This window comes from Cardiocondyla obscurior, linkage group LG06 (genome assembly GCF_019399895.1).
Source record: "Cardiocondyla obscurior isolate alpha-2009 linkage group LG06, Cobs3.1, whole genome shotgun sequence".
Classification (NCBI taxonomy): Eukaryota; Metazoa; Arthropoda; class Insecta; order Hymenoptera; family Formicidae; genus Cardiocondyla; species Cardiocondyla obscurior.
The window spans coordinates 1,375,878-1,400,274 of NC_091869.1; the positions used below are offsets into that span (position 1 = coordinate 1,375,878).

Below are 24,397 nucleotides of genomic sequence, written 5' to 3' on the forward strand. Positions count from 1 at the left end.
GGTGTCGCAAAGACGGGACTTATGACGGGTGGTACCGGCAGGGGTGCAATCTACTGATGGATTTTCTGACGAAGCGGGCCGAAATACTTGCGGTATCTTTTCACAGCGCTTTCCTTATTTCCTCACCTCTGTCCTATTGTTTCCGTTCTTGGATTCCTTTTGTCTTCGACGAGCCTTTCACCATTGTTGCTCCACGTCATTCGTTCTCTTTGACGTTCAGTTGAGCGCGTTTTAAAACCCAAGTAAGATATTACTACTACTTAAGAAGCGAGAGCCACGCGAGAACCTCGTTCCCTTTTTCTCTTTATCAAAAATTCTAGTAACTTGGTAAAATAGTTGAGAACATGAAGGTAATGCTTTTAAATAGTTTCCTCGCGAGAACGAAAAAAAGAAGAAAAAAAGAAAAAAAAATGTATTTTCTCATTCGTTAATATTCGGTCAATAAATAATGATTCTATTATTACAAAATATATTGTAGAATTCAAATATATTAAAACGATAAATTTTATAATTTTACTCGAATTACTTTCTGACAATATTAATCATTATTTTTTAAATCTCTATGTATTATAAAGGTTTAATAACGCTTCGCAAGATAATTGGTAACAGGCACAGTGAACATTCCGAGCGACTGTTGTGCCAAAAAAATTTACGCCTTACACATTCGATTTATCAAAAAGTTCTCTCGACTATAAACTACATTTTCCTGCTTTTGGACATCTATCTCCTCTAACCCGTAATTAATCATTGGCGAAGTCCAGGATATCTTTCATGGATCCGCTCTAACGTCCGACAGAACTTTCCTTCGCGAGGATCACACGAGGATTAGGGACTCTGAAACTTTCGGTGGTCTCACGTCACATTTATCTCGGGAATGTCGATACACTCTGGCCATTACAAATTTCCCAGCATCGATAATGATTCTCGCATGTAAACCTACGTGAATCTATACTCCAACGCTCATTAACTCGTAAAAGGAGGATTAAATGCAAACATGTATGCAACGTGTACGATGCGCAGCCAGTTGAAATTTTTATAGCAATTTGGAGAAGCTACTTGATTTTCTGTTTCAAATTCAATTTAAAGTAAAATAAAATATATAATTGCAAGTTGCACAGCCACTTCTGAATGTTTTAAAATGCGGATTCGTTTGACAAAATTATTCTATCAACTGCACTTAAAAGTACGCACGAATGAAATTTACATAACATTATATTGGTATAAATTTCGAAGGGGGAGAGGAAAGACTCGGTTGTAGCCGCTTCGCGAATTTCATTAACCGGATAAATGCGAGAGAAATTCGTACGTTACGCCACTAACCCGCCCTTGTTGAGGGTTGTGTTTGATTGAACATTATCATGACAAAGGGCGCGACGTGAGTGCCCGTGTAACTTTCGCCTCGTCTTGTTGCTAACAAACGTTTAACGTCTTTCATTTCAGACATAAGAATATAACAGAATTTAATCTGTAAGAAGAGGCAAAATAAAAAGTTGCACACGTACATACATATTTCACAGCTTTGAGCTTTAATAGTACTGAAAAATATGATAATAAAATATTAATTAAAATTTATTATGTATAAATGTAAACGATAGAACAGTCAACAATACAAAATAATGTAATAAATTAACGAAATGACAATAAATGTATGCATGTGTAGGCGTGACCTCGCGTAAATTCGCAAATAACCCATAAATAAATAAAGCAAAATAGCAGTCTATCTGCAAAATCGAATAGCGATAGTAAGAATGAATGCCGAGAGATGCCAGGCATCCCCCAAAGGCATCATCTTACTCGAAAACAGGTAAGCGTTTCGTGCACCGTTTCGCAAGGAATGAAATTCCATTAAGACTGGTTGCACGATTCCCGCGGCGGTTATAACACTTGTTACGCGAGAAACTCGGATGGGAAATCAACTGAAATGAAACTGTTGTGAAAAGTCGGAAAAGTCGCGTTCTTCGCAATTTATTATGATTAGGCGGAAGTCGTAAGCTTGTACGGTGAATTCAGAAGTGGCTCACGTGCCATTCGATTAAAAAGTAAACGTTATAAAGCAGAAAAGAAAGGCGTGTGTGCAGATACTTGAAAAGTTAATGATTTCTTAATCAAAGCATCACGCTCGTATTTCTTTCGCAAGAAACTTTTGTGCGGAAGAAATTGTTGATTATTCCTCGGTTCTTTACATCCGGCAAAAAGCAGCAATATGCTGCATACATAAATTCAAACGGAAAAAACGTTCATAAAAAAGTTGTTACCCGGTGCCAGCTACGAAGCGCTCGAATCTACTTTGACTCGTTATGTCAGAAATTTATCATTGTTTTTTGTAGCCGGAACTAGAAAAATCTTGGCACACGAGCTTGTTTTCTCAATATCTACATGAATTAGGTTCTATACGTAAATATTATATGTACATACATGTAATACATGCACAAGATGTTTGACACGAAGTGTCAGGTTAGACCATCGATTTAATTTTTCGACTATTCTATTTCTAAATTTTTTTTTGGCCTTATCCCATAATATTTCCTATCCAAAATTGATATTTTTAATTTTCCTGTGCGCGACAATAAAACAAGAAAAAATAAAATAAAAAATAACGTCCAACGTTAGCCCATTTCTATGTATGCAAAGTATACGACAGCCGTGACTCACAGTTATTGATTTGACAAATATTTCCTTCGCGCTCGAAAAGAACGAATTAGTTACAAAATAAAAAAAAACAGATTTATTCTATTATATAGTGGCACAACTCTTGGATAAATGAAAAAAAAAAGTATCGATTGCGAACACGTTCCGGTATTCCTGCAAGCGCACGAATCTAATAGCAAGGAACTAATTGGTTAGGTCTTTCTCAAGCCTCCGCACCTTTCCCCGCTGACCGATAACCCCCGATGTTATTGGCGGTTTGCCATCCACCGCGGACGCACCTTGTCGCGGTTTATGTCCGTCGATCTCATCGAAATGCTCTCATTCTATCGCATCTCACTTAAACGTGCTATTAAATGAATTAAAGTGCAATGACAAAAAAGAAGTTACTTCCGACTTTTAGACATCATTAAAGGTAAAGCTCCACGGAATGATCTTGAAACGTTAACGTTAAAGCTTTATGAGATTTCTGACAAATATATATTTTTTTACATTTTAAAATAATTGGATATATTTTTTAAAAAACTTTTATTCATTCTACTACGTCTGACTTTTCTATTCCATATTATAAAAAAAAAGAAAAAAAAATTATGTGTTTCTTGTGATTTTAAAATATTGATTTTGCGATTTCGCGAGACTGCTAAAAAAATGAATTTTTATTTGTATTCTCAGATAGCAGAACATATTTGTTAGAAATTCTTTTCAATGCCTTTAGCTTTAATAATTATTCTCTAGCTTGGTATAAATTGTTTATTCATCGATTGATCATGGCTCAGATGTGCGTGTTTCTAATTAACTTTATTGATTGCGCGAGGTCGCGAAATTCCCGAAGCACCACAGCGAACGCGCCGCATATTTTATACTTTCCCGATTTGCAAGCGACAATTTAATGGCGGCGACAATTCATTGGATAACAAAATAAATCTACTATGCGCAACGGAGTTTCGTATAACTTAACTACTGTGTATACATGCATCAAGCTTAATGACTCATTGTCAAGTCCCTTCGCGCTTCCAAGAGCCATCGTGATGCTTTGAACTTGGCGAGTTAACTCGCGACATCATGGTTTGTTAATTTCGTTACGTGATATTACGTGATTTTGCTCATGCTTACTGCTATTAAAATGTATACAGGCAGTCACTCACCTCGATTATATTTAACTACTTGCCTTTACATACAAAGGAATAAAATAATGAAACTTTTCTTTCGCATTTGCAAACGCACAATACCTGCAATTTAGCGAATATACAAAATATGAATTTAAAAAAAAAATTAATTTATCAATGCTTTCAAGCTAAATTTTAATATTTGAAAAAACTTTCTAAGGGGGATTCCAAAATTACATATCATTAAAAAAAATGTTAGAATTGCGTTAAAAAAAAAAAAAAAATTGTCGATATTAAAAATTGTTTTCTATAAACGTAACATTTATATACTTTTATTCCCGTACCCTGCACAGAGTATTATTAAATGCCGAGTTATTCATTCATGATCCCGGATTCTTAATCCAATTATTTGGTTCTCTATGAATTCATATAACAATTCAAACCTCGCTCGAACCAATCAATTTGCGGTCGAACCATCCGCTTCACGCGGACGACGGTTGTCAATCGCTCGCAGAAGTTCCCAATTTCGAAGAGGAGTAGTAGAAGATAATCGAATTTTACTGGTCACTTTGAAGGCTGTTACGCAGTAATGGAGTTGCCGTCGACTTAGGCGGATTCGCCAAAGTCGCCTAACATGCGGATCCTCGCGGCACGGCGCATCGACGCTGCGTCGGTTACACGTACCAAACTTTGCGAGCTTTGCTAATCCTATCCTTCGAAATCCTGCCGGGGGCGAATAGAATCTACGTGGAATACACGGGATTCGATTGTTCGCGGTCGTCCACACTTAATCATGCGAGCGAGCTCACAGACATGTCTTCTCGAATGTTTGCACAGAGTCGTGTAATTCGCGTGGTCATCGCGCGGATTCTATCGGATCATTCTCGACATTCCCTCATCGTCATTAATATCACGTTGTAATCAGAGTGTTTCTGGTCTGTCTATTGTACACCGATGTAACGGGTTCTCGTCATTTTTCCCCTCGTCACGTATCAAACGAGTCTGTATAGGAATTTATTCGTCAAATGAATTCTTCGCGCAGCATTATTCTCCAAATCAATATAATAGTGTAAAAAAAAATGCGATAAATGGTTGTCGAAACAGTTGGTAAATGTTAAATTTACGCACCGAGATACACGTCGTTCGAACCTACATTTCTGTGAACGAAAATACGGAAGTAATACGGTAATTTTGTGGAAATCCGTAGACCGCATCGAAGGCTGCACTTGCATATCGGCGCTATCGACAATCGACAAATTACGATATGCGAGTGGGAATGAAAACTTGAATTTCAGGGAAACTCGGAAATCTCAGCGATCCTACTGTGTACCGTTCGACTTTGACTCGCGTCGTTTGGAGTAACCGAATGACTGTGCGATTTTATCTCGATCTCCCTTCTAGTTTCGGGGGCGTCAACGACCTAATCAACTCCAAAAACCTATATAGAGGTCCTATATAGAGATCCGAGGTAGCACGTTAAGCCCGCGCGTTGTTACGCGGTATTGATGTTTAATTTTTTGGACCTGTTCAGGAGTGACCATTCTGCTGTCGCTGACAGTTTTCCTGAACCTCGTGGCAGAAAGCATGCCGACGACTTCGGACGCTGTCCCTTTAATAGGTACCTATGATTGTCAACCATCGGTAACTCGCATCTGGCAAGAGTGTTTTTACAGTGTCTGTATATACATTCGTATGTGTATATATCCGTGAAACGCGAAGGGCGCGCCGCGATATATCATCTGACGGCGGTCCAGATTTATTTAACCATTACGGTTATTGACAATACGTTTATTAATGACGAAGCGCCGTAAATTATACACGAACGTTAAAATAAATATCTATACCGTTAAAATCGCTTTTTTATTTGTTATCGGGGAAAAATTACTTAGTGCAAACTGTACGAATCGTTGGTAGCTTCAAAGTAACATTGCACAAAGGTTTTACTTAAGTCTTTAATTAATTGTTCGCTAGATGATATAACGGCGCGCTCTGTAAATGTACCTTCGCCTGTTTTTTGCGCAAATTCCTAGAAAACCTCGACGAAGTAATCAAACACTAAGGTGGCTAAACGAAGACGGCGGATTACAAAGGTAGTCTTAGAGTGGCAAGTGGAATCGGTCCTATCGTTCGGGTAATGAACGCTCGAAGGCAAGCTCGCTCGATAGCGCAACGCGGCGAAAAGGGCAGCTTGGCTGCTTCTAAAAAGAGTTAGCTGCGACCTGTCGCGCTAACGGGCTGCTCGACTTCGAGCCAGAAACACGCCGGGAAAATAAAAGATTATTTGCAGGAATCAGGATTATACGTTTCCCGAGAGTTCGATAAGTTTCCTACGTCTTGCTTTTCAGGACTTTTTATCCCGCATTCGATCTCTAATTTCTCTTCGGCTTTCGAACCGTGCTTAATTTAACAGAATTGCGTTATTACCGCACGAGATAAAAATGTTCCTTAAAGTCGCGTCGGAAGCCGAGTGGAAAGTTGAAGTCGTCGATCTCCACGGTGCGTCGCGAAATTATTTTTGTGGCGAGATCTTGGCGAGTTCCACGATTACAAGCCGTGGCTCTGTTTCATTTCGACGGCGCGAGACGTTAACCCTTAGGCGAATCACGCGAAAAAAAAATTGAGGCTCTTCGTTCGACCCTGACGTGTTTGTCGCACGTGTAAATTCGCGCTCGTGTAGAGCACTGAAAATGTCGCGAAGGATCACATGGATCTACGTTAAAAGCTTCCAAATCCTACCACCGGTTTATCGCATTTTAGCGGTACAGATCCACCTTCTCTCGTCGGAAAGCGATACGAAGCACACCCGATCTCTGTTCAGACTTTCTACACATTAAGCTCGTTCAATTGAATTTCCCGTTTAAACTAGTCCAAATTTCAGTAAAAACAAAAGGCTTCTTTGTCGGCAAAGAAATTGAAAGTCGCGAGAAAAAGCGATTACGCCGTATGTTATTTCGCCTGTAGATATATATTTTTTTTAAAAAGTTTCTCTTCCGGAATAAAGGAGCAAAATGGCGCCACGGACGAGCGAGAAATATAAAACGTTGTAATTATTGTTTAAATGAACCGCGGTCGATCCATGATTCTAAACAGAGCTTAATCAAAACGATAAACGTTCATTACTTCGGCGTGATATAAGCGGGATTGATCGCGTATCGTAATATTATATGTACGATTAAATTATCGCAATTAAAATTCAAAATAGATCATTCAAAGATGTCGTAAAATTGAAGTGACATCGGAAGCGAATGTGCTTGCAAAATGCCACTGGAAACGATCTGTCCGTCCGTCAATTACGCGCCCAGGAAAACGCGCTCATTCGCGAAACGACAACACGGAGAGACAGGCTCCCTAGAACTTTTATGTACAATTTTATTTTTATACTTGCATCGATGGTGGCTGTTATGTCGAAATAGCAAGCAGTAAAGATGTGAATGTCAGAAATAAAATCCGAACAAACGAGCCAAACTATATTTCGTCGCGATGATGCGGGAAAGGGTTAATAAAATAAATGACGAATTAGTTTTACGGCCGCAAAGGTGCTGTACTGCATGGCCGTAAAATTAATCACGAGGAAAATTTAAACGGGACTTTAAAACGAATCTCAAACGATCGTAGACGTTTGTACGAAACACGCGATTAAAGCACAAAGACAGTCACATCTTTGATTCTTGCAGCACCATGTTAGCTCGTTTAATTCTTACGACGTGCCCCGAATGATTTGTTTCCACGCAACATCCGTGTACAGTGAACTCGTTTGCCAATCTCTTCTTTTACAATATTCTAGGCTTTGAGGTACTTTCTCGTAGAACTACGTACATACTGTTATATTATGTTTTTCATCTAAATGTTTTACACATACAAAAATGTCTGTCTGTTTAGTATTCGCTTTATTAAACAGCGTGTTAACCGCCCGAAAATCACAGAAGCCTTAAATTCGGTGTAATTTGTCGTACTATTTTCATGTTTACTGTATTCTCCAACTTAACGAAAAAATACTTTGTATGAAAGCTTGACACTAGTAGCCTATTATATTGCGATACTAAAAATAATATTTTTACGAAAATAAAACCAACCTTTTATAATATTTGCATAAATGTCGCGAGTTATTAAACAGTAACGAAACGTATAATCCTGATAATTCTGTGGGATAAAGACGATTACTCGTATAGTTAAAAAAAAAAAGTACTAGAAATAAATTAATTCACGAACGATAGAAACCGTTGAAATTATGTTGAAATTGTGTTGAATTAACTCTTTTAGAAATTTGTTACCACCGAAATGCGACACATATTTCTAATATATGACGCAAAGTATTTTCAATATATAGGTTGAATTAAAGCGCTTTTGCATTTGTGTTAAATATAAGCCACATACATATAGTTATTAAAACATATAGGTGAGATCTGAATGAATATAAATTCACATAATTTGAGAGATTCTTAAAATATTTATTTCAAAAAATTTCAAAGTGTATCGCAAACGATACACTTTTTCTTCCCTCAATTTTAACTTTAGCCTTGATTAAATTAGCTCGATTTAATTCTAATCGGTATTTTCATTTCTTTCTATGTCACATTCTCAGTATTGCAACAATAATGAAAATTTGATTAAGCGCAGTCAACCTAATTAGAGTTAACGCAACAAATTGCAACAATTGTTGTTTTACGCAACGCGTGATGCGAAAAAAAAAATCGATTAATTTCCAGAAGCTAATCCTTTTTAGTGTTCAACGTAAGGAAGAAGAAGAGGAAAAAAAACCTCCCTACACATATATATATGTACATATATGTGCATACACTCAATACACATGGGGAAATATTCTCATTATGTATTTTCTTTCTTCTGGGAAGGAAAATTTAATTAAAATCCATGGCTGAGATAAATGCACCGTGCAACGTATGAAACAAACCATCATGAGAGCGACACTGAACAATTGCAAATTCGTTTAGATGCTATTTCGTTCTCGCAAAATGCCCTTTTCCATTCTTTTCAGGGCCATTCGTTTACACCATTTGGTCGTTCCATTTCCTTCAACGATCGAAAGTGTCATAAAAAATTGCATCTTGTTACCAAAAATTTCTATTCGATGCATAAAAACAGGAAAAGAGAGAGAGAGAAAATAAAAAGTGAGAGAAAAATAATCGTTAATAATTTCTCGAAAGCTGTAACTGTTAAGATTCTTTCTACTTTTTAATTAAGGAGATCTAACAACACAAGGAAATTAGCTTCTAATTAGCGTTTAATAAACGCTTTGATTTCACTGCATATAGTCGACTCTTTCGCTTTACGTTTAAGAAGATTAAAAAAAATTTTTAATAAAAAAAAACAAAACTGTTAAAACTATCAACGTTAATAATGACCATTTTAACTTTCCATTTTTAATTACCTTAGTTAATTGCAAAAGAAACAATATCATCTGTGGAGTTTGCAATATTCGACAATATGTCTGTAGTAGTTAGCAGATTTGACAAGAATTCTCTATCTAATTGATGATTTCGTCATTTATATCGTTTGTGAGAGGTATTTTGTAGCCGTTTCGAAATAGACAGATGGATAACTCTGTGACTCTTTATGGCGGCTGTTCCGTACGATTAATGCTTGCCGGTTGCGAAATATGATGTCCATCCGCGCACGCAGCCAACGATCGGATACCTTTTCGCGTCGGGATTTCTTTTTTTTTTGGAGCGAAATCGCGCAGTTATTTCGCAAATGCGCTTTCGCGCACGTCTGTGTTCGACACCGTGGATAAAACGCGACGCCAATTGAAACGACGAAAATTCGCGATAGGTACACACCGGACGTAAACTAAAGCGCAACCGATACACGTTTGTCGTGAAGCGAGACATTTTCACAAATCGGCCAAGCGTGACAAAAAAGCGTGGACGGAAATACAAAGCGAGATACAATTTTCATTATTACGACGAATCTCGGGTAAATCTTGATTACACGCAAAATATCTCGTGAAATTCGAAATGGACTGTTGCGCTCCATTATTGATTGTCGGTTGCATTAAACACTTTGATCGATTCAGTGGGAGGACGACTTCGTAATTTTCAGTTTTGTCCGTGCCCGGGGCACGGCGCGAAGCCTTGGCTCGCGGCTTAAACCGATAGGATAATCCATAACGGGGACAACAAAATAGACGGAAAGCTGGATGCGGTCGGGATGTGAACCCGGGCCCGCTTTATGCGGATCTCGGGACCGATTATCGCCGCGTACGATGCAAATTTATACGATGGTGCACGAACTACCAAACACCCACCCGAATAGGAAGAAGCCTGTCAGTTACGTCGAAAGCAATTGTGATAGGGCAGCTACTGTATCGTTATGTACGGTTGCCATATACCTCTGACGCGCCTATATCGCATCCGCGGTGATAATATCACGTACGCGTAGCAAGTTACGTTCCCTTCGAAGATCGAGTTTAACAGTCGCGTGTCTTCGCACCACCGAGCGAGACGATGTATTTTTAAGATCGCTGCAATTTTCAGCGCCACGGCGCCTCGAAATCGCTCAGCGTGCAGCTGCATAATTGTTTCTAACTTCAGCCCCGGGTACCGAAGAGAATATGCGAAAAAACGGACGTGTGATCAAGAGAATTGAGAATGCTCGCGCATTCAACAAACGTTCTTTTGTTCGTCGCGATGAGCGCATATAATACCTTGAACATTTTGAGTTTTAATTTTGCTTTCAGCATAAAAACTAAAAAAAAAATTATGGATAATTTGTTGAAAATAATTTATTGAAATAAAAATTAAACTCTAATACGTCGAACAAAACGTACAATTTATACGAAAAATCCTTTCAAAGAAATTTTCATGAAAAAAGAAAAAAAAAGAATTTGCATTTGATTGAAATAATCGAGGAAAGAAACAGAATTATATCTTTAAAAAGTAGTCTTGTTGAATTTATTGTTACCGCTTTTTCGCAATCCTGATCGGTTCTTTCGTTTGGCTGACTTCGTACCGCGAGAATCAATGTTAGCTTAATGTGTATTACTTTATAAATTCTAATTATTATTATTTTTTGGGGGTAAAATTAAGTTTTTATAGCGAGAATATTATTATTACGACACGTAAATGGATTAGAAGACGGTATTTTTTTAAGGATCGGTTTTTACGGTAACTAAGAACGTGAATTAAGTAGTCGAAAAAGACGAAAGAAGGCGTCTTTCCATTTTCGAACTAACAATAAGCTACTTTGCAAAACTAACTACTTAAAGGCCACGAATTTATGAACTGGAATTAATTTTTTAAATTGTACTGCTATTAATTAATTGTCTCAACATATATTACAATATATTTATTCGTAATTTCGTCGCCTCGGTAAAAAAAAAGAAAAAAGACTCACATTTGATGCGACGACGAAGTTCAGCTGTAAAGTCCAAGAGGAGCGACGATATTCTGTAACATACAAATATAAAACTTAAATGAAAAACATGTATAAAATAATTATTATCAATTTCAAATATACCCGAGTGGAAATTCATCTAGTTAATCTGTTAAATTGTCATTTAAAAAAAAGAAAAAAAAACAAAATCTATCTAGCATCGATCGTCTAGTCACTGTTCAGCGCGGATCATGTATCTAAATAGATGTCTAGACGTTTTTTTCGCCGCGTACTTGTTTACTGTTGTTGTTCTGACCTTACGCAAAGCTCGCTCGACTGCCGAAATCGCCGGGCAAACCAGTTCTCGCCGTCCGCCGCCCGCGCGTTCTCCACCTTAGGAATTTCGAGCGCAAGGTGCTGGCCAGATGTAAACACACGCACGTACTCACACTACCGCGGCAGTCGGCGGGCCCGGCGAAAAACAGTCTGGGCAGTCGACTGTCGAATTCGACGGTCAAACCGGTTCTCGCCGTCCGCTGCCCGCGCGTCCTCCACCTTACAAATTTCGAGCGCAAGGTGCCGGCTAGATGTCAACACACACACGTACTCACACTACCGCGGCGAACAGCAAGAATCGTTTAGCCCGGTGGATTCGGTAGACGAGCACGTGTTAGATAGGTCAGAACGCGCAGTAGACTAGTACGCGGCGAAAAACGTTTAGATATCTGGCTTACAATTGTTTAATATCTGGACGCTTTGAACGTTATGTTTCTATCTCAGTGCTGGACAGTTTTGCTAGACAGCTACGAGATGATTCACGAATCGGCTAGCTAATTATTAGGCAACGGTGGGAATCAATTTCCACTTGGGTAATTTCTACAACGCGATTTTTGTTCATCCTTTTAAAAAAATATTTAATAATATAATTAGCTGCTTTTTAAAAAAATTTTTATAATATAAAAATGTTTTTATAATATTTTAAATATTTTTCTTTATATCTATTTTTCTAATTATTATCGAGTGATAAATTAAATCGAATATATAAAAAAATTGTTATTTATTAAAAGACACTTTTCGTTGAACCGATTTTGCTTCTTATTGTCCGTGCATCGCGTTATGACGTTATGTCCTTTGAGCTTCTGCATCTGGCAAATCATCCTCTTTCACTCTAAATTATAAAGTTCTCACCGCTGGGACTTTTTCCGGCATAACTATACGTATACGACTGGCTTTTGGGGCGAGTTATATATTCCGCGACGTTAAAATACGAAACGTTTAATTAAAACTTTACGGCATTCGCGCGCGTATAACGATTGCAAGGCTACGGTATAGCGTCGATATACTGATATTTCGCGCCATTAATTGTCCATTTAGTGGCTGTTGGGGAAACTTTCTAATTAGGATATTATTGCCGTGCGATTTTAATCCGAAGTAGAAAACTTTTGTATCCGTCGTCGGCGCGATTTTACGATTCGTGTGTCTTCGTTAAAAAGTCAACATTTGTGCGATTGCACATTGTGCAAATCACGCTCGAGCGTTTTCATTTATTCGGCGAGATTTCGAAGAAGACGCCGCGCGGCCGGCGATGCAAATTTCAATTTTTATCACGTGTCTGGGACCAACGATATTGCGTCTCGAGATTCAACGTGGTACAGCAAAAAACGAGCGGTATCAATGGTATCCAAAATATCGGATGTGGCGTACATACGAGCCTCACGTTGATCGATATGCGGGGCAATAGTCGACCGCGAGAAATCTGACTCGAAAAAAAAAAAAACCTCCTCGATAAAATATTTTTGACGAAATCATCCCGCAAATAGTTATAATAAATATCAACGGGATTTGCCACCGATATTGATAAATGAAGCCATATCTCTCACAAAGCCGGATTAAGAGAATATTATCAAGATTCAATAATTGCAAACGCTATATGGAAGCGTGCAATTTGTTAAATTAAATTTGAACAAATTTTCTTGAGACTTTTTTTTTTAATTTCTTTACTTTTGCATTAGACTGGGTCTAATTGTGAAAATGGAAAGTTAAATTGCCATTGTCTATTAATAGAGATTGATCTTTTAAATAAATAATTATTATTTTCTCAATTTTAGATTATTGATATCTCAATAAACTTACTAATTAATCGAATTATGAAAAGAGGCGTCAAATATACGCCTTCTGTGCAAACAATTTATGTGCATACGGTTGAAATTCTTCTTGTGTCTTTATTTGTGGAGATAATTTTATATAATTATTGAATCAACTTCTAAATTAGGTACCGCATAACGCAAAAGTAGATCAGTATCAATGCGCAACCTAATTCTAAAAGCATAGGTCTTATGCTGGCCGACCAGAGCGCATTATCTATCAGTGCATTATCGAGTGAACTCGACTAATGTAAATTCAATGCGACCGTAAAGCGATATTCTCGACAAATCCCCTGCCAGTACCGTTGAAAATATTAACAGAAATTTCATCGCTGTAGCAGTAATGTAATGAATTCCATCACGAATCCAATAAAACATAAAATCCGCGAACTTTTAAATCATAATCATAAACAACGTTTCATTCTTGTTGCCCGACATGATTTAGTTTTTAACGTTGAATGAAATTCTGTGGTAAATAAAATTACCCGCGGCAGAAATATGAATATTATGGTTTTTTTTTTAAAGCATTTTAAAATCAAAGATTTTATTTGTGAAAAAAGAATTTATGAAAAATCTCATAAATTTAAAAAAATTGAGTCTCAAGTTTACGAGCGCGTTTGAATCTTCGAGGATTGGTTAAATGGATTAGTCAGTAAAAAAGGGACAATCGTTAAAAGCTCTTCTTAAACAGCCATTAAGCTTAGATCGTCGGGTCGTTTTACGACGTGTACGTTGTCTTCCGACATGTTGTCTCGTTATTTGCTCACAGATTCGCTCGTTAGTTATTCCGTTGTGATAATCGTGCCTTCATAGTCTTCGCGGTCTCCTCGAAATTCTCGGGGTGCGGCCTTCTCCTCTCTCTATCTCTCTCCCTCCCTCCCCCTCTCTCTCTCTTTCTCTCTCTCTCTCTCTTTCTCTTCCGGCGAAGTTATCGAGACGCGGAATAATCGATTCCCTCGTGCCTGTACGAATATAGATAAACGTGGAAAATCGCGCAGGCAGGCGAACTCCATTTCGCTTGTTCGGCTTACTCCGCGCTTTCCCAGACGACGTTTCTGCTTGGGGATCGACTTTGCAAATATGCGCGTTCATCCCTGCGCAAGAGCGCGATTAAATTAATGCCAAGCCAGAGGATAGGAGTCTTGACGTGTGGCATGAGATAGGAGAGCGACGATCGCACGAAAGTCTCAGATTAGAGAGTATTATACAGCAAGTCGTTCTTATTGATATTGCACAATTTGGGTTAGTCGAAGGTTTAACAAGATCCCATCCGTGCTCCTGTCTCTCGTCTCGAAATTTAGGATCGTAAATCGCTCGTTCACGTCCCGTCTCGTGATTCTGGGCGGTTCGGCTAATTGTCTCCATGCAATCCGGTCTGCGGTCAGACTCGAAGCGTTTTCGTAGGCGTTAGTGGCTGCATGGCTACTGATAGCGGCTGCTCACTGACCACATCGCGTAATGGCGGTGCGTACGTGTAATGCTCAGGTGCGAATTTATATCGACGGCACACCGAGGCCTTCTTGCGAGAACGGCGTTCGATCGGTATGTGTGCGCGCTCATTAATCCGTTGTGCTCTTTTTTTACGACACAAGGCTTAGCTTCCTCCCCCTCCCCTCCCCCGAAAGGGGTCTTCTACACGTCAGCATTTCTTTAAGCGCGCCTTTCAAGCGCGCCGTCTTCCCTCGAATCCAAAACACCTCGGTAAGTATCGTAATCCGCACTTCGCGCGGAATCCTTGTCACACGTCGAAAGCGACGGCAAAGAAGATCACTCGATCATTCGCGATTTGATCGACGAGCTGAGAGAGACGATAAATAAAGAACGATTTTGAGGAAACGCTCGATAGGTTTCGCATAATCGGCCGCTTAATCGCGACCTATGCTCGAGATCAAACCTTGATTAGAAGAAGAAAAACAAAAAAAAAAAAGCTTTGATCGGTCGTTTGATTGATCAGCTCAATCGTCGCTAACTGCATATTCATGCGATCGATGAAGAGTTCCACCTAATGTTTATTTTTAATATCAACGACAGAAATGCGATTTTACCCTGGAAGAGGGTATATTTTTAGACAAGCCGTCTTCCAATTTCAATCTATCCCACATCTCTTTCAGCAAGAGATATCGCGCCATTCAATTATCGTCCCCTTGCATTGACAACAGCATTATTTCTCGCCTACCCTAATATATATGTTTCTTTCCTACTCCGCGCAGGAGAAGCTATAGGAAACTAGAGGAAACTCGAGAGAGAGAAAGTCGTTTCATTCTTCGTAGTGTGCGGCACGCGTCCTACCCTTTCCCTCCCAATCTCTCGCCGAAATTAATGACTTTTCATTTGCTCGACCGCGCGAGTTTCCCCGACTCGCCAATGGGGAGAAACAACGCTGTAGGCCGCGTGTTTCTCACGTCCACGGGCGACTACAGAGCTTGCGGGGCCTTATATATGTACACCACGTGTATATAATCAAATCTTTTGTGTCTCCCCCGTCCTTTCATTCCTTTATTCCAGCCTGGAAGCGTAAGGTAAGTCCGCTCGATCCAAGAAGATCCTCGGTCGCGCGTGGGAAAGAAGTGCCGATTCTTCCCGGCCCCGGGGCCAATCCCGAGCTGTTGATGACCGTAAATGTGAAAAGACTCTTGAAATCGGGCGTGTGTACGAACGAGTCGGAAAGAACAGAAAAGAGTACGGGGTTACGGTGTATCGGGTTAAAAACAAAAGAACGAACAGCCAGCTCGGGAACCGCGCGATCCTTCAACTCGATAAAATTCTCTCGTTGCGTAAAATTTTTTAACATGTATTTCAATAAGCGGGAGATAAGAAAATACGAAAGATAGACACCTTTGACAGTCCGCCGATATTTTATCAACGCATGTTTAATTTTTCACAATGTAGATAAATAAAAAAAGCAAATAAGCTGGTGCTGCATTAATAATCTAATTAGATGCCTTTTATAAAATCGATTATTATTCTGGGGAAAGAAATAATGAAGTGGTGCGGTCGGTAGCGCTCACTATTATCGATTAATATTGAAGAGATATTCGAATGGCGGATATATTCGTGACATCTTAGACGGCCAAGCAGACTAATGACGTAACAATGGACAATCGCTGGATATCCCGAATGATCATGGAAGCTATTGATGTGACAATCAATATGTAGCTATCTATAGCCAATGAGTTCGCGTTCATGGTTGAAAATGGGTGAACAGTGACATCTCCATGGAAACATCTCAGACAGGATTAATTAGATGCAAATAGGATTCGCCCCGGGAGGGATCGGTTTTGAATCGATGACCCGTGTTTACGGAAAACATGCCGAATTATCTGCGATATGCTTAACCGCGCAGCCCAAACAAAACCTACTTTCGCAGCGGAAGATCCAGCGGGACGCTTTAAAGTTCTGAACTTAAACTCATTAGTCATCGCGCACAAATGAAACTCGGGCGTTTTAGAGAGGCGAGCTATTTTCTGAAAATAATTGATCATTACCGCAATACGAATTCGTGTAATTAATACGAATGAGTCTAATTAACATAAACTTGAAACGCGGTAGTTAGTTATAACGAATTAGATCGCTCGCGTTGTTCAATGAGCGCAAACTTTATCCGCGTTTATCCTCGTCTTCGAGGAAACGAAAGATTCCCCTGTGGTTTTCAAGTAGATGCGATATCTTCTGCTATTCGACTCGACGGCATGATATAATTCGGTAAGCCGGTTACGGCGCCGGATTATTTTCTGCGGTCCTACTTCGGTGCCGGTGCGCGCCGCACGTGCTATCCCCCGCAAACGTCGTCGCGAAGATTTAATTGAATTAATAGGAAAGAGCCTAGAGATCAAGCCGCCGCGATTGCACGGCCGGAATCGGCAAAGTCCCAGCTCGGTTTCCGGCTCACGTTTGAACACGGTGCCGGATTACTATTTTTCATCGCGCTGGATTTTCGGCACGCCCCGCTCGTCTATAGAATAATGAATCTTCTGTAATGAAACTTACCGCGCGATTCCGTAATACGCCGACGAACGATCGACCCTAATTGACGGCGGTTGGTTCGTTAATCGCACGGAATAATGTACAGTCTTGTAGTTTAATCATTTACGAGCACTTCGGCCAAGTCTGACGGCACTCTGAAGCCAGTCAATGGAAGAGGTATACGATTTTACAACGTCTCGCAGAGGCATCGTATTACGCGGCCGTGGTTTAATGCCTTAATTAATGCGACCATGTCGATAAGTCGATTTAACCATGCTCGATAGATTTTCGGTGAGCACGGTAAAAGTTTAAGCTCGGGATTATGTCACATTTAATCGCGAACACGTTTCTTGTGATGCCACGTCTACCTTTGGAAACAACGTTTCAACGTACTTTCTTAGATAAATTATAACGCAAAATAATAGATAAAATATAACGCAAATTATACGGGAAATTAATTCATTTATAAATTATGTCGAGTACGATATTTTATGCAAAATTATTTTTATTGGACGTATCAGAGGGGAAAAAAAACCCATTCTGATTAAAAAAGGAAAGGTATGGCGGTCGACTTTCACCTTGAAAAAGAGAGTTTCGAAAGTTCCGATGAAAATAGGATTTCTGGTGACTAGTTTAATGGATTTATCACTACCGATTTCAATCGAGATTGGTATCAGCACAATGATGTGGTGTTTCCGCGTAAAAAGGAAATGGCGCTCGTTCAACGATTTGGCAATTACTGCGCGCGATGAATATCACGGGGTACGATTTTTAATTGTCCGCGCGTTATTTCGCCTGGCATCGATAATCGTCGTGCTGTTCTAATCGCTGCAAGCCGGGTACTGAATAGATTCGCACGTGAGGCTAATAGATACTCGATAGATTATAACACTCGCGGATTTCTGATTGCATTAATTACGACCGCTCTTGCTCGCATATAAACTAATTAATCGATCAATTAATATCGATAACACATGTTATACATTCTTGCCACCTATATACGTGCGCGTTTTATCGAATTCCGTGCAATTCCTGCCTCTTCGAATTTATAAAACTTCATTCTTGTTAATTTTATCATGCATTATTAATCACACGGATAAAAGAATGAAATCATCAAATGATATTCGCTGCGCAATCGGAAAATATCAAATGTTAAACAATATTAAAATTATATTAAAATATTAAAATACCAATATATTGAAATATTTGTAATCGCTTTCATTACGTTATAAAATAAATCTGTTGTTAATGCATTAAAAATACGTTATAGGGGGATATTTTTATGTTTATATCTTTATTCCGCTTTGGTGGTTTAATAAAATTGCCTGCCTTGTATAAAATATCGTTTTTTTTTTTCTTTTTTTTTTTATCGACTTTTGTGTCGTTATTAAAACCTTTATGTCTCGCGTGCAGCTATGTAATCTCAATTAAATTTTAGAATTTTATACGGAACAATAACACTTGCATCTTTACTCTATATTTTTTGCGTAGCTTTGAAGAATTATTCAACGAAAGTTATCAATAGACCTCGCTGTCTGAGTTAGTTCCCCATATGTCACCAGATGCCCTAGTCTCGGACGTGAGAACTTTTTTCACTTCTCAGTATGCGACCGGCTGCCTTTCCATCTTTGCTTCTACTTCCTTGCTTTCTCTGTCTCCTCGTCCGGTGGGAAACTTGGCCAAAACTTAAGCGATAACCGTCACCTCGAGTCCTTCCTGCTTCTGTCATATCGAGTTGCCCATATTCTAAGGGAGCCAGAAGAAAATCGGCCACCGACGAAATTCCATGTCGGGCGACCCTTCGTTCTCTATCAGCCTTCTCATTCGCTTTCGATCTTCGTTCCCTCTCGATGTCAAAGTTTCGTACGGTGGTATTACCTTTCTCATAATAAATTCATAGTCCGCCGAGTTATAATAATGTCCCGTCCGACGATACGGCAAACGACATTATTACGAAAAGTTTTGTGACGGCCGGGATGGAAAAAAAGAGGTTTAAGTAAATGCGATCTTATTATGAGAAAGAAAGAAAAAGGAGACGGAGAAAGAGAAAGAAAGGTACCAAATTTATTCCTCTTTTCTAAGAGCGAGGCAGAGGCCGCGGGAGCAAGGAGGAAGCGCTGAAACGGCTTCGCGTTTTTCTTTTGCCTTTTCCGTTTTCATTTTTCTGCCACACTCGAGTCTCGCCCGGCCTGAGAAATTACCTCTCAAAATAAATTCATAGTGCTTCGACTTATAATAATTTCGCCCCGACGTCGTGACATCGTCGTCGAACGATTTGTTTCTTGCGAAAACTTTTCAAAAGCAAAGAAATTAATGACGACATCGTGACCAAAGAGCAAGGAAAAAATTCAGCACGTGACTCGCTGTGACTTATCGCGACGAAGTAACAATAATCATTTTTAGGAAAATGGAATACGAGTTGCCTGAAATCTTAATACCACGGAAATTTAATTAACATTCCACGACAGCTCAATTTTTCCAGGACACGTACCGTTTTTCGAAAATCTCTTTGATATTATTTTATCGATAGGTTCCTTTTTTCTCCGCGTTTCAAACTCTCCCCAGATATAAATTTCGTGCACTATATCGCACCATAAATTGCTCCTAAGAGAAGTTAAAGTTTTATTTAATAAAATATGTGTTTGCGTACAAAAACTGCACGTACCTACATTACAGGGAACACGATAAATTCTCGTGTATGAATAAATTTCTACACCGGTACAAGACGATCGCCACTTGAGATATGTACAATATTCTCAACCATGAAATCGCTCGAAAATATAACCAAAAATATTTCCCTTCCATTTCCACAAGCGTGTACGCTTTAACGCGCCTCTGGCGTGTTTACGATATTAAGAAAAATGCATTCCAACTCGCCGTCCCCAGAAAAGCTCTCTAGTCCATCATAGTACATAATATTAAATTAATATTTCCGATGCTTTCTTTTTAACTTGACGAACAGCCATGAATTCCTAAGTGATATCTATTTCGCGTAAACATCTCGTCTTCGAATTATTTCGCAAATATATATCTTTATGATTAAAAATATTTTCGTTTTTGCAGCTTTCTCTCTATGCCGTCGAGTCTCTTATTTCGTCAACGGCACGTTTCTCTAAAATGTTACAGTTTGTCATAACTTTCGAGCATAAACTTTCCATTTGTGGCATTTGACCTAAATCCTTCGAAATTATATTTTCGTCGCTTTAACTTCCGCGAGATTCTCCCTGTTATAAGTTCGGACGATAAAATAAAAAGATCCCGACGTTACGCGCTACCCTTCAAGTTTGCGCCGGATTTCGCAGTTGGGTTTCACAGCCGCGCGATAGTTGCAACTCAAAGAACTCGCGTTGTCGCAACTCGTTCGAGAACGGGACGGACATTGGACGGCGCATTCGTGCATTCTCATACAATGGAGAACAATTTTCCAAGGGTGAACGTTCCAGCCCGATGTTGGCCGGATAGCAAAACCGTCCGAGGCACGTGAGTTCGTGGATACAAGCGCGCCGGACTTGGCTAAATCGAAATTCCATCCTCCCACGGGTCATACTGCGGATCGCCTACTGACGGAAGTGTCCGCCGTTCCAGTCTCGCGATTCGATCGATAAATAAAAATTGATTGAATGCTATCATTCCTCTCTTGCAATTCATATAACTTGCAATTTTGTCGTGCCATCAAGTCAAAATGAAAAGAAAACAGTGCTTTTTACGTTTGTACGAAAACAAGGTTGCAAAAAAGTGAGCAGAAATAAATTCTGTTAATAATCCAAAGCTATTAATCTTTTGAAAAATTGATGGACGGCTGGAACTTAATTTGTGTCCGAAGCTTAGAAAAAATTTAAAACCTATCAGCGCAGTCGAAAAGCTACATTGTGAAAAATTAACGTATCTTGTAATCTGATTGATAAAAGTTAATATATCATCGGCGTTTTTGTTATCGGCGTAATTAATTTATTTAATACGCTGGTCGATTGCGTTAGTTCCATACATGCAATTTTAATAAGTTGGTCTTTTCATCTCTATCGTATCTGCAGTTATAACTTGAGAAGGTATGAACTAACTAGGATTATTCAATGCAGCTGAAAATGTATCGTGTATTCTCGAGCTGGCACGGAAACAAGCAATTAGCATTTAAATGCCAACGCCACGTCATTGCAATTTGTTTCTTTCGTATGCGTAAACGCGAATTTGCATGTAAGCTTGTAAGTACACGTCGCGGACTGTTTATCTTTAACGAGATACCCGTAGCCACTCGATCCCGACCCGGATTCGAGGTCGAGCAAAGCGAGGCGGAACGAATTTCGGACGGAGCTGAAACCCTTCGGGACGGCAGAGTGGTCGGTTTGTTCCGAGATTATCGAGAAAACATCGTCGATAAAACGGCAAGGAGGTACCGTTCCCGTGAGATTTCCGTCGACAATTCCACCGAGGCGAGGAGCAGTTGCGAAACTTTCCCCAGCTTACAATCAACTGCTACAGGTCGAAAATATCCCTCCCCCCTTCTTTTTTTTATTCCTTGCCCCGCGCGTGATTTCCATTTGCGCTCGAGTCGCGTTTGCGAAAGATAAATCCTCCGTTTCCGCCGGTGGAAACTGTTGGCTCGGCGTGGTTCAGCTCCGGTCGATTTCTCTTCGTCGACGATCGCCGACGCGATCGACAGGAAGAAAGTACGGGCGGCCGTCGATCGGCAAGCGTGTCCTTAAAAAGGAGGCGCTTTCGTTCGACGCCGTTCGCGAACGGACGCGACGTACGAGAACGGATCATTGAGCACAGGTGGGCTACGACTGTTTCAGGAGTGACCATCTTGCTATCGCTGACGGTGTTCCTGAACCTCGTCGCCGAGACCCTGCCCCAGGTCTCCGACGCAATACCCCTGTTAGGTACAACTGAGTTTCTACACAGAGCGAATGTCAGAGTATCCGAGCCGACGAGTATTACCTAAATGCTGTTGCGAATGGAATGAATCTTGCGCGTAGAAACCGTAAAACTTTAGTCGGATCTTCGGGGGGAGGTTTCCGCGTGAATATTTAAAAGGCGGATATCTTTTATACGCCTTGTATTTTTCACGAGAGGATCCCATCCGCTTAAAATTAACTCACAAGGAGTAAAAATCCGAGATCCCCCCCTTTCCCGGCTTACCTCAATCCCATTCTTTATAAATTTTCAACGCCTGGAAATCGATAAGTTTCCCCCGTTTTATAAACAGAGATGTGTTTATCACGTCGCGTTATCAAGTCTTGCATGTTCTGGCACGCTGTTTGTTTATATTAAGATGCTAAAATAGCGAACAGCAATTCTCTAAAACACTATCCATTTTTCGCTTACGTAGCATTATGAGCGATCGAGAATTTCCAGCTGACAAGTATATACGCATTATCTACGATATTGCAAGAAGCACTTTAATCCCCCCGAAGATCTCACGTGACGGTATCGCCCACGAGTGTGGTGCCCTGCAGCTGAAACGAAAGTACTTTCCTGTATGAAAAAAAAAGGACTGAAAATCATGGAATATCTAAAATCCGATGGAAGAGAAGATTCGCTCGTTGTTGGTTCTGTTTCGTCAAGTTATTTTATCGAGAAGCGCATTTGGGTAAACAAGCATTTGCGAAAACGTTAGTTTCTTAAATCTCGTCGAAAAGAAATAAGAAGAAGACTGGCCTTCGAAAGTTCTTGAGAAACCGGACTGTTCGGATTCATATCGATGAATATATGTAAAGTCGAATTTCAGTTTCGAAGCGCCAATAGATAGACGTAATCTTGAAAAGCGATCACTTTATATCGCAACTCGCGAGAACTTGGAATTGATGGCCGGAATATGCCAAGATTCAAGGAAAGAAAAAATTTGTAAAAAAACATAATACAATAATAATATTAAGTACACATTTTTTTTTAATTATTAATTTAAAAAATATTAAATTTGTTACTGTGCTACTAAAAGATGTTCCAAGCGTGCCAAGTCATTTGAACGATCTATTATTTTCCGGCAATTGGCGCACACACACCATTGCCAATTTCAGCCATAACTTTTCACAAGTCATAAAAATTTCACGAGATCGGAAAAGTCCGGTCGTAACAGTAGACACCCAGATGTTGATCTACAAAGTTTGTTACGAATAAAAAGCTAGTAAGAGACGACCGCCGAAAAGACGCCTTTAGAAGTCAATAGATAAGAAAGCGTAGAAAGAGCCAAGTACGTTGCTAGACGTTATTGCCAAAAACAAAGTCGATTTGATGAAAGGAAAGAAGAAAAAAAAGCAATGGATTTAGAGTTATTGTCTTCCCGACTTGGAGATGCTCGCGCGCTAGCTTCGATCGGTTTTAATTGAATAAGTTTGCATCGTAATGAAGAAGGACTTTGCCGGTATTTAGCATACTTTAATAAATCGGCACTTTGTCTTTGCAGCTTGACAGAACGTTTATTTCGCATCGTTCAAACGAAACAATTTCTATTGTCATAAACTTTCACCTAAACGCCGCTGTCTTTTTCATTTATTACAACTATAATCTTATTTTCCATTTTAGGTACTATCGTCGCGCGTGACAATTGCATTAAAAAAAAAAAAAAGAGAAAAAAAAATTTGAGATACACGAATGTTTTAATATCGGCGATATATTTCCGAATACTACTTATCTATACCAACGGCTTTCATCGCTCGCGTATTTTCTTTGCTTTCCAATATAATAAATTTAATATAATTGTGAAACGTATTCCAGAAATATTGTTTTTATAGATCTTCGCGAGCGGAATCTCATGTGCAAGTCACGAAAAGCTCATTCTATGTCATCGTCCACCGCGAGAGCTGATCGTAGCTGTCAATTTGTAGTTCTTCTCCACCCCCTACCCTTCCCCCGCTCGTCCCGCGGCCCATTCTCTTTTTTCGGTGTTTGCGCCCGCCATTCATTTTGCGCGGGTGACGCCTCGACGGTTTTATCGAACCGCGTTGATCGAAGTAAATTAAAACGCGTCAATCGCATTCTATCATTACGAATTTGTTGTCAGCGTTTGCTACTTTGTAATCGACCGCGCGCTCTTACTCTCAGCATGGTTGTCAGAAAAAAATTGGCCGCGCGTGCTACTTCAGCTACGTTGGCTCGTGCGAGTGGAGTCTATTCGCGCGCGGAATTAACAGTGGGTCAAAGCAGATCGGAACGAGCCCTGCGGTTTCCAAAAAGGGGACACGGGATTGCCGGGAGAAGACAGCAGCTGGGAAT

General features: G+C 39.7%; 1 protein-coding gene across 7 annotated transcripts in view; it reads left to right on the top strand.

Moving 5' to 3' along the window:
- Nachralpha6 (nicotinic acetylcholine receptor alpha6) overlaps positions 1-24,397 on the top strand; it is a 205,824-nt gene that overhangs the window by 128,362 nt on the left and 53,065 nt on the right. For 4 of the 7 annotated variants that reach the window (XM_070657582.1, XM_070657583.1, XM_070657581.1 and 1 more), the window contains one exon: positions 5,284-5,370. The exons of 1 other annotated variant lie outside the window; for it this stretch is intronic. In XM_070657582.1, the coding sequence (XP_070513683.1) occupies positions 5,284-5,370 (87 nt within the window). Of the gene's footprint in view, positions 1-5,283; positions 5,371-21,978; positions 22,066-24,397 lie in introns of all 7 variants that reach the window. 2 more of the 7 variants (XM_070657587.1, XM_070657585.1) reach the window with 2 other exon arrangements.